At 44.2% G+C, this 12,211-nt stretch overlaps 2 protein-coding genes across 2 annotated transcripts; one reads left to right on the plus strand and one right to left on the minus strand.

Annotated features, from left to right (window-relative positions):
• Positions 1 to 436: 436 nt before the first annotated feature.
• Positions 437 to 6,517, plus strand: LOC131469107 (zinc finger and BTB domain-containing protein 39). Its single transcript, XM_058643965.1, has 4 exons — positions 437 to 555; positions 1,650 to 2,936; positions 3,412 to 3,771; positions 4,521 to 6,517. The coding sequence occupies exons 2-4, from the start codon at positions 1,671 to 1,673 to the stop codon at positions 5,490 to 5,492; spliced, it is 2,598 nt and encodes an 865-aa protein (XP_058499948.1). The 5' UTR covers positions 437 to 555; positions 1,650 to 1,670; the 3' UTR covers positions 5,493 to 6,517.
• Positions 6,518 to 7,020: 503 nt separating this feature from the next.
• On the minus strand, positions 7,021 to 9,309 carry gpr182 (G protein-coupled receptor 182). Its single transcript, XM_058643966.1, has 2 exons — positions 9,151 to 9,309; positions 7,021 to 8,651 (listed from the first exon to the last, which is right to left on the minus strand). The coding sequence occupies exon 2, from the start codon at positions 8,646 to 8,648 to the stop codon at positions 7,578 to 7,580; it is 1,071 nt and encodes a 356-aa protein (XP_058499949.1). The 5' UTR covers positions 8,649 to 8,651; positions 9,151 to 9,309; the 3' UTR covers positions 7,021 to 7,577.
• Positions 9,310 to 12,211: the final 2,902 nt, after the last annotated feature.

Raw genomic sequence — 12,211 nt, forward strand, 5'->3', positions numbered from 1 at the left:
TAGTATGCAAAGGGAACCATACGTTCTCTAATGTGCTAATGTCTTAGCTGGAAAAGCACAGGTAACAATGTTCAGTTCATCTACCTCAAGACATGCATCATGAAACTGAGAAAGCTAAATGGTACTCAGCCATACTTATTTGGATTTTTTTACAATCATACTGTGAACTGTCTGGGAGGCGATACCAGTGCAAACACCTCTGAAATGCAATCATGGATTTCATAACAGCACAAATATTTTTCCTATTTAATTTCATATCACTTGAGTCATGATTATTACGAATCACTCAGTACATTTTAACATTAAGAATACATAATAATGAGGCTTTTCTACCTCATGTTTCTTACCTTCATGTTCATCATTTTCGCTGCAGTGACTCGTACAGACTGTAGGGGGCGACGGCACCACTTGCTGTGTTGACACACGTCAACAAAATGCGACGGAAAGAGAAAAGAAGAGGCTGTTGACTGTAAAACCGTGGTATTTATAGGATTTTCTCCATAAACCATCAGAGAAACGAAATAAAATTCACCGTCTACCGGCGTCTCTTCATGGGTAAGAAACTAACGACAGCTACATTCAGTGGATGGAAAGTTAAAAAATTTGTAAAATAATGTATGAGTGTGTGAAATACAGGCAGCAGGTAAAACACTGATGCAGCTGTCTGACAACAAAACACTGACAACCTTCATTTCACTGTATCCAAACAAAGCCTGGACACTGACGGTGTCCGTGTAAGTGTTCCACATTCAGACCAATACTACTTTTTTTAATTTTATAAAAAATTTTCCTAGGCTCCGAGAGTATAACGAATGAATCAGTGCTAGTTAATGAATTTGCATATTGCAATTTAAAACAGTGCATAAATAACCCCGGACTCAACTCTCGCACCATGAACAGCTCTTCATTGGTTTTCACCATCTTTCTTTCCAAATTGATGCCTCTTTAAAATGCATGATCATTGTCCCACGTCTTTGTTATTGACATCCACTAGAATTTTCTCCCTAGAGGGACACTAAGAGTCTCTGAATAGTTAATTAATTACTTAATAATAAAAAAAATTTTGTACACGAGTAATTAACATTTGCATCTCTGTTACATGTAATATTGAACTGAAAGTTTCAGCTATTGATTGGAAAAATTGGACGATGAACAAGAATCTGACTTCTCATAAACAAAACATCCAATCCTCTATTAAAGAAGATGTAATGGTCTTCACATACCACAGTTAGCAGAATAATTAGTAAGATAATTAAATGTATGAATAAAAATAAGATTAAATAGAATAAAACTGGAGAATATAAATATAAAAGCTACAGTGCAGTGAGGTAAGTGTTAATGATTAGTTCCAGGATTTTGAAGAACTGACTGTTGGAACAAGCCTTGATTAAAAGAAAGAGTAAATCATCTGTTTGTGAATGAGTGAGGACGTTTAAGTGTATGAGCACATTATAAGACAACAGCTCTGACATATGAGAAGCCATTGTAAAGATCTGAGAAGTGGAATGATTTGGTCCACACACAGTATTAGATAGATTATTTAGTTCATCATAATGAGGATGTTTCAATTTAGAGCTGAGTCTATGACTTCACAAAGATTCCTGGCTTAGTTTTAACATCAGGCTGTCTGTTCTTGTCTCTGCCTGCAGTTGGACTGTAGTGCAGCAGGGATGAGGATCCGGCTGCAGGGTCCTGGCCATGCTGCCAGCCTCCTTGCTGAGCTCAACGGCTGCCGCCAATCACGTCGCTACTGTGATGTGTTCCTACAAGTTGGAAACCGCACATTCGCAGCACACCGAGCGGTGCTGGCCTGTGCCGGGTCCTACTTCCAAAACCTGTTCACCCGAGCTCCGGCCTCTTCCACCACTGCCTTCTCACTGGAGTTTATCTCACCGGCCAACTTTGAGAAGGTCCTGACGTTTGTCTACACTGGGGAAATCCTGACTGATCTCATTGATGTTGGAGTACTGTATGAGCTGGCTGAGAGGCTGGGTGTAGGTGAACTGGTGAGGGCCTGTCACGCCATCTTCCCTGACCTGCAAGCGTCTGTGACTGCAAACTGTAAATCCAGCAGCCCTGGAGACCTCACACTGGACTCAAGCATGGTAACTGCTGCATCTGCAGTAGCTATTGTTAGCACAGCTTCTGTATCTGCATCCTCAGTGTGTTCATCAGCTGCCTCCTGCTCATCGCTGTCTTCATCAGCTGGTCTGTCTGCTGCCCCGACTCCTGCTGCTGCTTCCTCACCCCCCTTCACAGCCAGGACAGCCAGAGCAGGCCACGCAACTCACTCTGATGCTCTGACTCTGAACCTGAAGGCAGAAGATGTCCAGTCTCATATTGGCTATGGACAAATGGCATCAGATCATCAACTACCAGAAGGACATCTACTAACCAGCAGTCAGTCCTGTCAGAACAGCAACAGTGTGTTGCCTTCAGGTCCTGTGCTTCAACTGAAGACTGAGCAGGGGCTGGAAGAGGAGGATGAGGAGGCAGGAGGCAGCTGTGAGGAAACCAACAGAGAGGGCCGAGTCAGTGGCTCTGTGCCTCAAAGCAGTGAACCTGTGCCTACAGTCTCCTGCTCCTTCCCCGACTCTTCAGCCCAGCTCATAGCTGAGACCTGCACCCCAACATCCTCTTTAGGAGAGCCACTGTGCAGCCTGCAGGTCGGGGCAGTGGAAGGCGGAGTGGTAGACATGCAGAGGGACAGTGGGTTGATGTTTCGAGAGGCAGCGGGGGAAGAAAATGAGGAGAGGGAGGCTCTGCAAGGTAATGGAGCAGTAGAGGGAACAGAGGAGGAGCAGTGGAGACAGCTGGCAAGTGAGATCATCGAGTTGAGCGATGATGAGAACTTCATTGAGGATGGCGATGAAGAGGACGATGAAGACGACCTGGTTTGCGTGGAGAATGGAAATGGCGGGAGCTCGAGCAGTCAGGTAATGTTTGTGTTTGTAGGCTGTTGAATCGTGCAACTGTAAATACAGTAAGTTAACATGTGGCATTGTGATATGGACAAATTGAGTAAAATGTGGGCGTATATAGAACTGAACTGTTGTATTGCTATCAGAGAAAATGATATTGCAATAAGTTGTCATTATTTGATTTCCCAGTCCCAGTGTTTGAATTCTGCCTGATGAAGGACCAAAGCATCATGTTTATAAAGTTATCATCAGTATGGAGATTGTATAGTTTCTGCCTTGTATAGTTTTTCTAAAAAAAAAAAGGTTATTGTTTGGGTTTTTTGCCATTATTGGATGGGACAGAGTAGGGTGAAGGGGAGAGGGGGGTCCTGAGTTTTGATCACTTATATTTTGTGGTGTGCAAAAACCTTTTAATGTACTTGTGACCATGGTGTTTGTCATCTGTAGTCATTAGTCATCACAGTAGAAATAACATTGTTCACTCTTCCAGGTCACAGGAGCCACACTGTCATGTAAAGCCTGTGCAGTGCCTCTCTCAGCAGACCCTGCTGCCATTAGAAGACATGCCGAGACCCATCTGACAGAGATGGGTCTTTGCAGGGTGTGTGGGGCTTCCTACCCGGACCATGCCGCTGGTGTCACCCACGCACTCTCCCACATCGGAGTGCAGCTCTTCACCTGTGACATGTGTCACCAGCAATTCTGCAGCCAAAACAAACTGCTACGGCACCACCACCACTCATCCTCCAGTTACACCATACCGCAGGCAGCACTCACCAACAGCAGCCAGGGCCTTGGCTCCGAGCTGCAGTGTGCCGTGTGCACCAAAACCCTCAGCAAGGACTTCCAGGTTGGTGGATAGTTCATGTTTTGCAAAGTGAAGTTGTGTGAGATACCAGCCTGAGCCAAGGAAACATTGCTGCCAGCGGTGATCCACTTACCAAAAGGCTTATCTAATTAACTCTATGCCTGCCTAAGTGTACAATATCCTAAGAATATGCTCAATGCTTTCCGTTTCCATTAGAAAGCCTTTTCCGACCGGAAACCACTCACTCTCCTGGACAAAGCCCCTAGAGATAGTCAGGAATTTTGTGACTTAAGCGATCATTCAGTTATACCTACGTAACAGAAACCTGCCAAACGAGGCAGTCTCTTGTGTCTTCACAAGCTGTAAAAGATTTTCTGTATGGAATTTGGTGTTATTGTGAACGGGGTAGTGAACATACTTCCTTTTGTTGCCTAAACATGCTGTCTGCTGTGGTAAATATAGTCTTAATATACCCAAGCAACTGTAGATTTTGTTAAGTGGCAGTCATGTGTTCAGTGAGGGCAAGCGTCCATATCTCAGGCTAGTTCCTGACAACAGCTGTGCATCGGCGGCATGCATGGTGATGTCAGCGCTGAGTCAGTAGCTCATATAACCCCAGACTAGAAAAACTGAATAATTTCAAATTTTCTAAAGACAATTGTTTGTATAATCTATGTATGTCAGAGACGCCACCTGAACATACCACAGACAGAAATTGGGAGTATGGAATAACTGTTGATGCCTTGTACAGTAAATGACATTCTGACATGTTTCTTTCTCACTTCCCTCAGACTGTCAAAGACCACCTGCTGAACCATGTGTGTCCTCAGAGCCTGAGCTGTGGAGTGTGTCACCTCCCCCAGCTCTCCCTGTGCTCCCTGCTGTGGCACACCCTCACCCACCTCTCTTTGCCTGTTTTCACTTGCCCACATTGTGCCCGCTGCTTTGTAGGGCGCCCCCTCCTGGACAGACATATGACTGTTCATGCTGAGGAGGCAGCAGCTAAGGAGAGGGAGCAGTTGGCACTGAGGACTTACAGAGTTGAGGCAGATGGAGTTGGGGGAGGAGGTATGGCAGGCCTGGAAGAGTTGCATTGCTTCCTTTGCCCACAGACATTCCGCTCATCATCTGCCTTTCAATACCACCTCAGCCTGCACACCAATGAGTCTCTGGGGAGTGGAGGAGGTGTCGGGGGCCAGGGCTGGTTTGGCAAACGAAAAGCTGACCAGTCTCTGGAGTGTCCTCCATCTTCCAGCTCCTCATCCCCACGGGATGCAAGTGGCCTCATTAAAATAAGCAACCTGGGTTTGGGTCTGGGAATGGGCTTCAGTGTACCAGATAAGTTCTTTCAGGGGTCAGTACACAGCTTGTCCTCTGGGGTCTTTTCTAGTGAGAGCGCAGGGCAGGAGGGGGGACCTGCAGCAGCAGGGGTCCGTTACCGCTGCCGCTACTGCGGTAAACGATTCGCCCACTCGGGGGAGTTCACCTATCACCTTCGCATCCACACCGGGGAAAAACCCTACCAGTGCAAAGTCTGTCTACGGTTCTTCAGAGGCCGCTCCACCATGATCTGCCACCTGAAGACCCACGCTGGCGCTCTCATGTACCGCTGCACCGTCTGCGGCCTTTACTTCTCCACGCTGAAGCTGGTGTCGTCACATATGGAGCTCCACAAGGACCACCTGCCGCCGGACTTCAACATCGAGCAGACCTTCATGTACAACGATCACTCGAAAGAACCGCTGCCCACTGTGGACTCTTGATCAGCTCAGTGCCATCCAGGTGTCATTACCTCATCTGCTCCCCCTCTCTCTGTGACCCTAAGCCTGCATGGGGTTGCAAAAGTACATACAGTATAATGAACTGGGGTTGCGTCTAACAATGACTTTCATAATTGTTTAGATGCTAACATATCAGTAACTTTGTAAACAATGTCTGTCACTGGCTTATTTCAATCAACCAACAGTCAAAAAGATGTAGTTTATGACGATACAAAGCTGAAAAAAAGCAACTCATATTTTACAAGCTGAAACCAGAGAGTTTTTGCTAGATAAATGAAATGATTTTATTGAGGATCAAAGGTGTTGTTTAAATTAAGGTTGTTGTGATAATTTGATTAAGGGTTTCAGCTCAGTTATAGACTAAGACCTTTAGAAGATGCTGCAAATATTATCTCTCAGATGCTCCTTACTGAGACAAACCTGTTTAAAGGTTTATGTCTTTGAACTAATATCAATGGAAGCCACTTGGTGGCAGTGGATCCTGTTATGCGTCCATGAAACAAGGTGAGCCTATAGATTGTTGACTGTTGTGCTTTTGTTCTTCCCAAACCTAAAATCTGTATCTCTATAACTTTTAACTGTCAGGATAGTTTTGTTTTTTAAGTCGGTGATCAATAACTAATGAATTAACTGATTGTCAAGTAACACATCAATGTAGCACAGAAAGTATTTTCCTATATTTGAAGTGACTGTTTTCACACGCTGATATTTTCAATGGCCTTGAACCTTTCATCAGCAGGTAGAACTTGACTGGCCACATGAATCGGTGCATTTAATTGAGTTGATTTTGCTTTTGTTTTTGTTTTTTTGATGCTTCATGAAAATGCCATTCAGTCACACATGCTGTATTCACTTGTTGAGAGCATGTGTCATTTCTTTTGTGCTGTAGAAACACTTCAATTATCACCATTATCACCTGTGTCTTACCTCATATTTATGACCGTTCAATTATTTATTTATTTTAAATATTGTTTTTGAAAATAAAAAAATAAACAACTTAAGGGAGATCACAGTCATTAAGTCATAGAGATTTGTATATTTAGCCAGAATGTTGATGGTTTTGGTGTCCCACCAAGCACACACATTTTTATTTTTTTTTATTGGTTTTAAATTGACTTTTACAATGTCCTGCTCTGTAAAAAACTCATCCATCATCAAAATTTCAGTGATGAACCTGCAGAAATCTATGTGGTATTGTTAACCTCGCTTCTGGGGTCATGTGACCTTTGTCCGTTTCTAAAGCCTGGTCTCTTCCTGCTATTGTGCCGTTTGTGGACTGATGCCCCCCCTTTTCCTCTTTCTGCCTTCTTATCTTTTAAAATGTTGAATGTGACACATTCCAGATGGGAAGAGAAATGGAAGTAAATGTAATTTGGACATTATAGCCAAGTGCAAGAAGAGCAAACTCAGTAAAAATAAACACACAGCGCTTCCAGACATGCATGTTCCTGAGCTTTTTTTTTTTTATTGCTCTGCTCTGCTGCTGAGTTAACAAAGTGCAAGACTCAACTCACATTTTTCCTACTCAAATGGACACAAGTAGTGTTTGAGGGAGTTTAATTGCATTTTAACACAGCACAAAGACCACGGCAGCATTCAGGCACAGGTATGAAATTAGACTCTGGCCCATTTAGTTAGATTTCACATTTGCATAAATGTTAGTAGGGATATTAGGACGTACAGGAAGTAGATTTGTTTACACACATTCCTTGTGTGGCACTGCTTCCCCCCCCCCCCCGTGCCATCACATTTCAGAGGCTGCCATGTTTTCCTATGGGAGATGAGCAAGTTTTGAGAAGAAAGCAGAAGTCAAACATTTCCTGCCTTCCTCTGTTTCAAACTGTGATGAGATACATGGAAAGAAAACAGGAAAGGGATTATGAGAGGAAGGTGTCGTGGTGGTGTTGCATAACATACAGCACAATGAGCTTACGACACAGATACATTGCACAACAACATTTGCCTCTTGTTTTCAGAAGCACTAGAACTAATTCAGTTCTGTCAAATCTTCCCTTTAGAAAGTGTCTTCCTCCTGAAGCTTTCTCTATTCTTATCTCATTTTCTTCTTTATGATGCAACATCAGACTGGCTTGTACTGGCATTACTTAACTTGCGCTGCTTCCCTAGGTCTGTACCACCTCCATTGAGAGAATTGGGCTGGTCCACGGCCCGCTCTCTGGGTATGTAGGTCACCACCGTGTTGATCAGGTTGTTGCGAAAGCTCTTGCTTAAGAAGTTGTAGAGGATGGGATTGGCAATGCAGTGGAAAAGAGTCAGACTCTGCACTACGCTGAAAGAGAAGTAGAGGACTTCAAATGCGTTGCAGCTTAATATGAGGGGGTTAAGGTCGTCTATGTTCAGCAGTAACATGACCAGGTGGTATGGCAGCCAGCACATGACAAACACCAGGGAGTAGACATGCACCAGCCACACGTCTCGTCGGCCCTGCACGTCTGGAGCAGTCTGAACCGCTCGAGCGATCAGCACGTTACACGTGATGATGACAGTGGCGGGGAGCAAAAACTGGAAGATGCTGCAAAGAAAAGTCACAGAGACATACCATTCGATGTAGTGGTATTCTGGCATCATGTAACAGCCAGGTTCATCCCACTCCAGAAGATCCACATGGACATTCTCAATCAGAGCCATGAAAAAAGAAAACACCCATAGGCCTCCGCAGAGCAGCCAACGCCGCCGGCCTGCCACAGGGAACAGGGCTGGAGATGAAGGTCTGGTCAGCGACAGATAGCGCTCCATGGTCATGAAGGCCAGGAAGAAGGTGCTGCTGTAGAAGTTGATCATGTAGATGAGGTGTGTGACCTTGCAGAGGAAGCGGCCCCACAGCCAAACCTCGTTCATGGTCACCTCCATCATGAAGAACGGCTGAATCACAATCACCATCATGTCCGACAGGCTCATGTTGATGACACAGAAGAGAACCCCGTTGGCGGAATGTCGTCGACGCCAGTTCACCCAGATGACCAGGGCGTTCTCCAGCAGGCCCACCATGAAGATGAACAGGTAGATCAAGAAGAGGGCGATGCGCCTGTAATTAGAGTCCAGCTCGATGGTGCACTCGTGGATAAACCACGGTGTGCCATTCCAGGAGTTTGTGTGGTTGGGCTCCTGAAGGCTCATGGTCTGAAGTGAAAAGGAGAGGAAAAGTGTTACGTATCTGATCAGTATTTAGATTTGCTTTGTGGTTAATCTGCTTATGTTTTCCGATGTTGCATAAGAGCAACAGGAAAAGGGTGGCAGGTATGCTGAGTTCAGTAGCAACATGGTTCAAATTACTGAAAAGTGTTTCAAAACGCAGAACTCCAGAAATTATAAATGTCTCATTTTGAGGTGCTGTGATTTAAGTGGAACTTACTTACTCACTTACTAAGAGTAATCCCCTGACTGATTGGTCTATATAGATTAATCACATAGATGGATGCCTCACATTGTCAGTCATTTTTTTGTGAAAACTGGCATCAATATTACCCTCGATGCAATCAACCACGGCTCCAGAAAAGTGCTTTATACAACTTCCTTATGCAATATTATTCCACAAGAGCTGGCAATTTCCCCCTTTCTCTGTATATTAAAAGGCAAAAACAGAATTCTAAAATCTCATAAAGTTTGACTAAAATCATACCTCGTAGTGTTGATGAAGGTGATGGAGAAGAGGGGGGGGCAGGTCCTGTCTGAGGCCTTATTGTCCTCTTGAGAGTCTTGCGCGTGTGTGAAGCCTGTAGACGTAAGAAGAGTCCTTCGAGCTTGTATGTTGAAGACTTTGTGAGCAATCAAGCAGCCTGAGGTGATTGTGCCCTCCCATTTCTCTCAACAGGACATCCTCAGTGAGTGCTGGGAGTGGCATAAATGTTCAGGGATGTGAGCTCAAGGAATTTAAATTGATTTCAAAATCAAGTGTTATTTGTAATTTAAACTGTATACTTGTCAGACACTTGCTTAGATACATCGAGAGCTAAACACAGTCCTCCCCGTTCAGCTGCTCTTTATTTTGTTTTTCGGATGTAACTATCTGAATTTTCAGTTTCAGTGTGAAGGATTCTGCCTCATCCTCTCCACCTGTCAAATCAAGTAGTAGAACCTACAGTGGTAACACTTTGACGCCATGGAAGAGGACCCGCCACAAACAATGCAATATAAAAAGACAATAGTACACCAATAGATTGTGCAATTTACGCTTAAGATAAATGAAGACGTGCCTGCTCAAACCCTGAAAACTACACTCTCCTTGTTCCTCAGCAAGATCCACCAAATGTGAACATAGTCAGATGAATACAAGGCAGACAGACAAAAAATTGATTTTAAAAAAAAGGAAGGCCACAGTTAATTACACCAAGAAGTGATTACCTCACACGTGTGTCTGAAGCCACATGCTAACAGTAACAGCTTCCTGAGTTGGAATACAGTGGTGCTTTAACACTACTATGTTTATCTTATAAAGTGTAAATCTCCCCCAACATTTTGGACTCATTTAATTGGTCCATGCTTTTATCTTCAGGAAAATGCCAGGAAGCTGCTCCGCTCCCCGTGCTGTGAGGCACGGTGAGTGATGGGCAGTATGTAGCGGTGGTGGAAGCCTGGGGGCAAATCAACCTGACTCAGGAAAGGGGCTCTTTAACCTAAAGGTTTAGACTCACATCCTCAGCATCACAATGTTCCAGCAATTAAAATACGAGCCACAGTTCAGCTTCACACGTGTCTTTACAGGTGGTGACTGTCAACTGTTGTGGCTCAGCTCACTAGGTAAAATCATTGCCACTGGGCAGAAATGAAAGATAGAGCCTTTTATATTCATATCGGGAGTCGTGTCAGCTCTACAAAGGACCACCATGTTTTGAACTTAAGTCCACAGTGCACAAATTTAACATGACGCTAACTGAAGGCTACATAGTTTCTCCAACTATGTCCACTTGATAAATAAGGGTGAGGTGAGGGATATTCAGCTGCAACACACACTGTAGCTTTGACATCGATAGAGTTATTGAAGTCAAGACATGAGCTCATTCAATAAAAACTCTAGACTCTACAGTGTTTCCCAACCCTGGTCCTCAGGGAACACTGTCCTACATGTTTTAGATGTTGCCCTGCTCCAACACACCTGATTTAGGTCACTTAATTCACACCAGCTAGATCCCTCCATCCATTTTCTACAGCTTTATCCTCTACATAAGGGGTGCTGTGCCAATCTCAGCTGACATAGGGCGATAGACGGGGTACATCCTCGACAGTTCGCCCAGTCCATCACAGCGCCATGTAGAGACAAACAACCATCCACTCACACACTAATATGGTCAACTATGGTGTCTCAAAGCAGCTCCTGTTGTGGAAGCTCGGGCATGAAAGTTGGAGTAAACATTGCAGGGACATTTGTACTGGCCCTGAATCACACCGATTAATGGGATCTGCCAAGGTGTCCCTCCTGTCCCTCTGTCAGCAGTTTGTAGCCTTTTAACCTCCTTCCGACTCACTGCTCATCCTGTCCCAGTCCTATTGTTCACGTCCCCTCAGTGTCTCATCAAACCAGAAGGAACCAGTCAGCAAATTCTGTCTCTTCTGATGAAACAGGAAGTAATAAGTCAGCAGAAATACATGTTCTCGAAAGGGAGAGACAAAAAGCAGTCCCTGACCCCAACCAATGTTGTTATCTTAACGATACCAAGGGAGTCCCTGTTGTTCTGACCCGCAAAACACAAACTTACAACCAAGCGCTGGTCAAATTCAAGAATGACAGACAGTTACTGTATGTAAATGTATCACGTTGCTGAAATTCAGTTGCGACACAAGTTATTGTCAAGATCACCAGTCATAAGGAAACAGTGAGGAAATCGTGTATATATATATATATATATATATATATACACTAATATCCTTCTCACTTCATTACTGCTGTGCTTGTTCTTATTTATTAGTATTTAGTCAGCCACCAATTGTGCAAGTTCTCCCACTTAAAATGATGACAGAGGTCTGTAATTTTCATCATAGGTACACTTCAACTGTGAGACAGAATGTGAAAAAAAAATCCTGGAAATCACATTGTAGGATTTTTAAAGAATTTATTTGTAAATTATGGTGGAAAATAAGTATTTGGTCAATAACAAAAGTTCAACTCAATACTTTGTAATATAACCTTTGTTGGCAATGACAGAGGTCAAACGTTTAATATAGGTCATCACCAGGTTTGCACACACTGTAGCTGGTATTTTGGCCCATTCCTCCATGCAGATCTCCTCTAGAGCAGTGATGTTTTGGGGCTGTCGCCGGGCAACACAGACTTTCAACTTCCTCCACAGATTTTCTATGGGGTTGAGGTCTGGAGACTGGCTAGGCCCCTCCAGGACTTTGAAATGCTTCTTACGGAGCCACTCCTTCGTTGCCCGGGCAGTGTGTTTGGGGTCATTGTCATGCTGGAAGACCCAGCCACGTTTCATCTTCAATGCTCTCACTGATGGAAGGAGGTTTTGGCTCACAATCTCACAATACATGGCCCCATTCATTCTTTCCTTAACACGGATCAGCCGTCCTGTCCCCTTTGCAGAAAAACAGCCCCAAAGCATGATGTTTCCACCCCCATGCTTCACAGTAGGTATGGTGTTCTTGGGATGCAACTCAGCATTCTTCTTCCTCCAAACACGACGAGTTGAGTTTGTACCATAAAGTTCTATTTTGGTTTCATCTGACCACATGAT

Source organism: Solea solea, chromosome 11, assembly GCF_958295425.1.
Source record: "Solea solea chromosome 11, fSolSol10.1, whole genome shotgun sequence".
In the NCBI taxonomy this organism is placed as follows: domain Eukaryota; kingdom Metazoa; phylum Chordata; class Actinopteri; order Pleuronectiformes; family Soleidae; genus Solea; species Solea solea.

Bases quoted from the DNA above. Each gene is read 5' to 3' on its own strand.
- gpr182 (XM_058643966.1), bottom strand. From the start codon at position 8,648: ATGAGCCTTCAGGAGCCCAACCACACAAACTCCTGGAATGGCACACCG.
- LOC131469107 (XM_058643965.1), top strand. From the start codon at position 1,671: ATGAGGATCCGGCTGCAGGGTCCTGGCCATGCTGCCAGCCTCCTTGCT. The intron at 2,937-3,411 runs GTAATGTTTGTG...TCACTCTTCCAG, and splicing joins GCGGGAGCTCGAGCAGTCAG to GTCACAGGAGCCACACTGTC. The intron at 3,772-4,520 runs GTTGGTGGATAG...CACTTCCCTCAG, and splicing joins CCCTCAGCAAGGACTTCCAG to ACTGTCAAAGACCACCTGCT.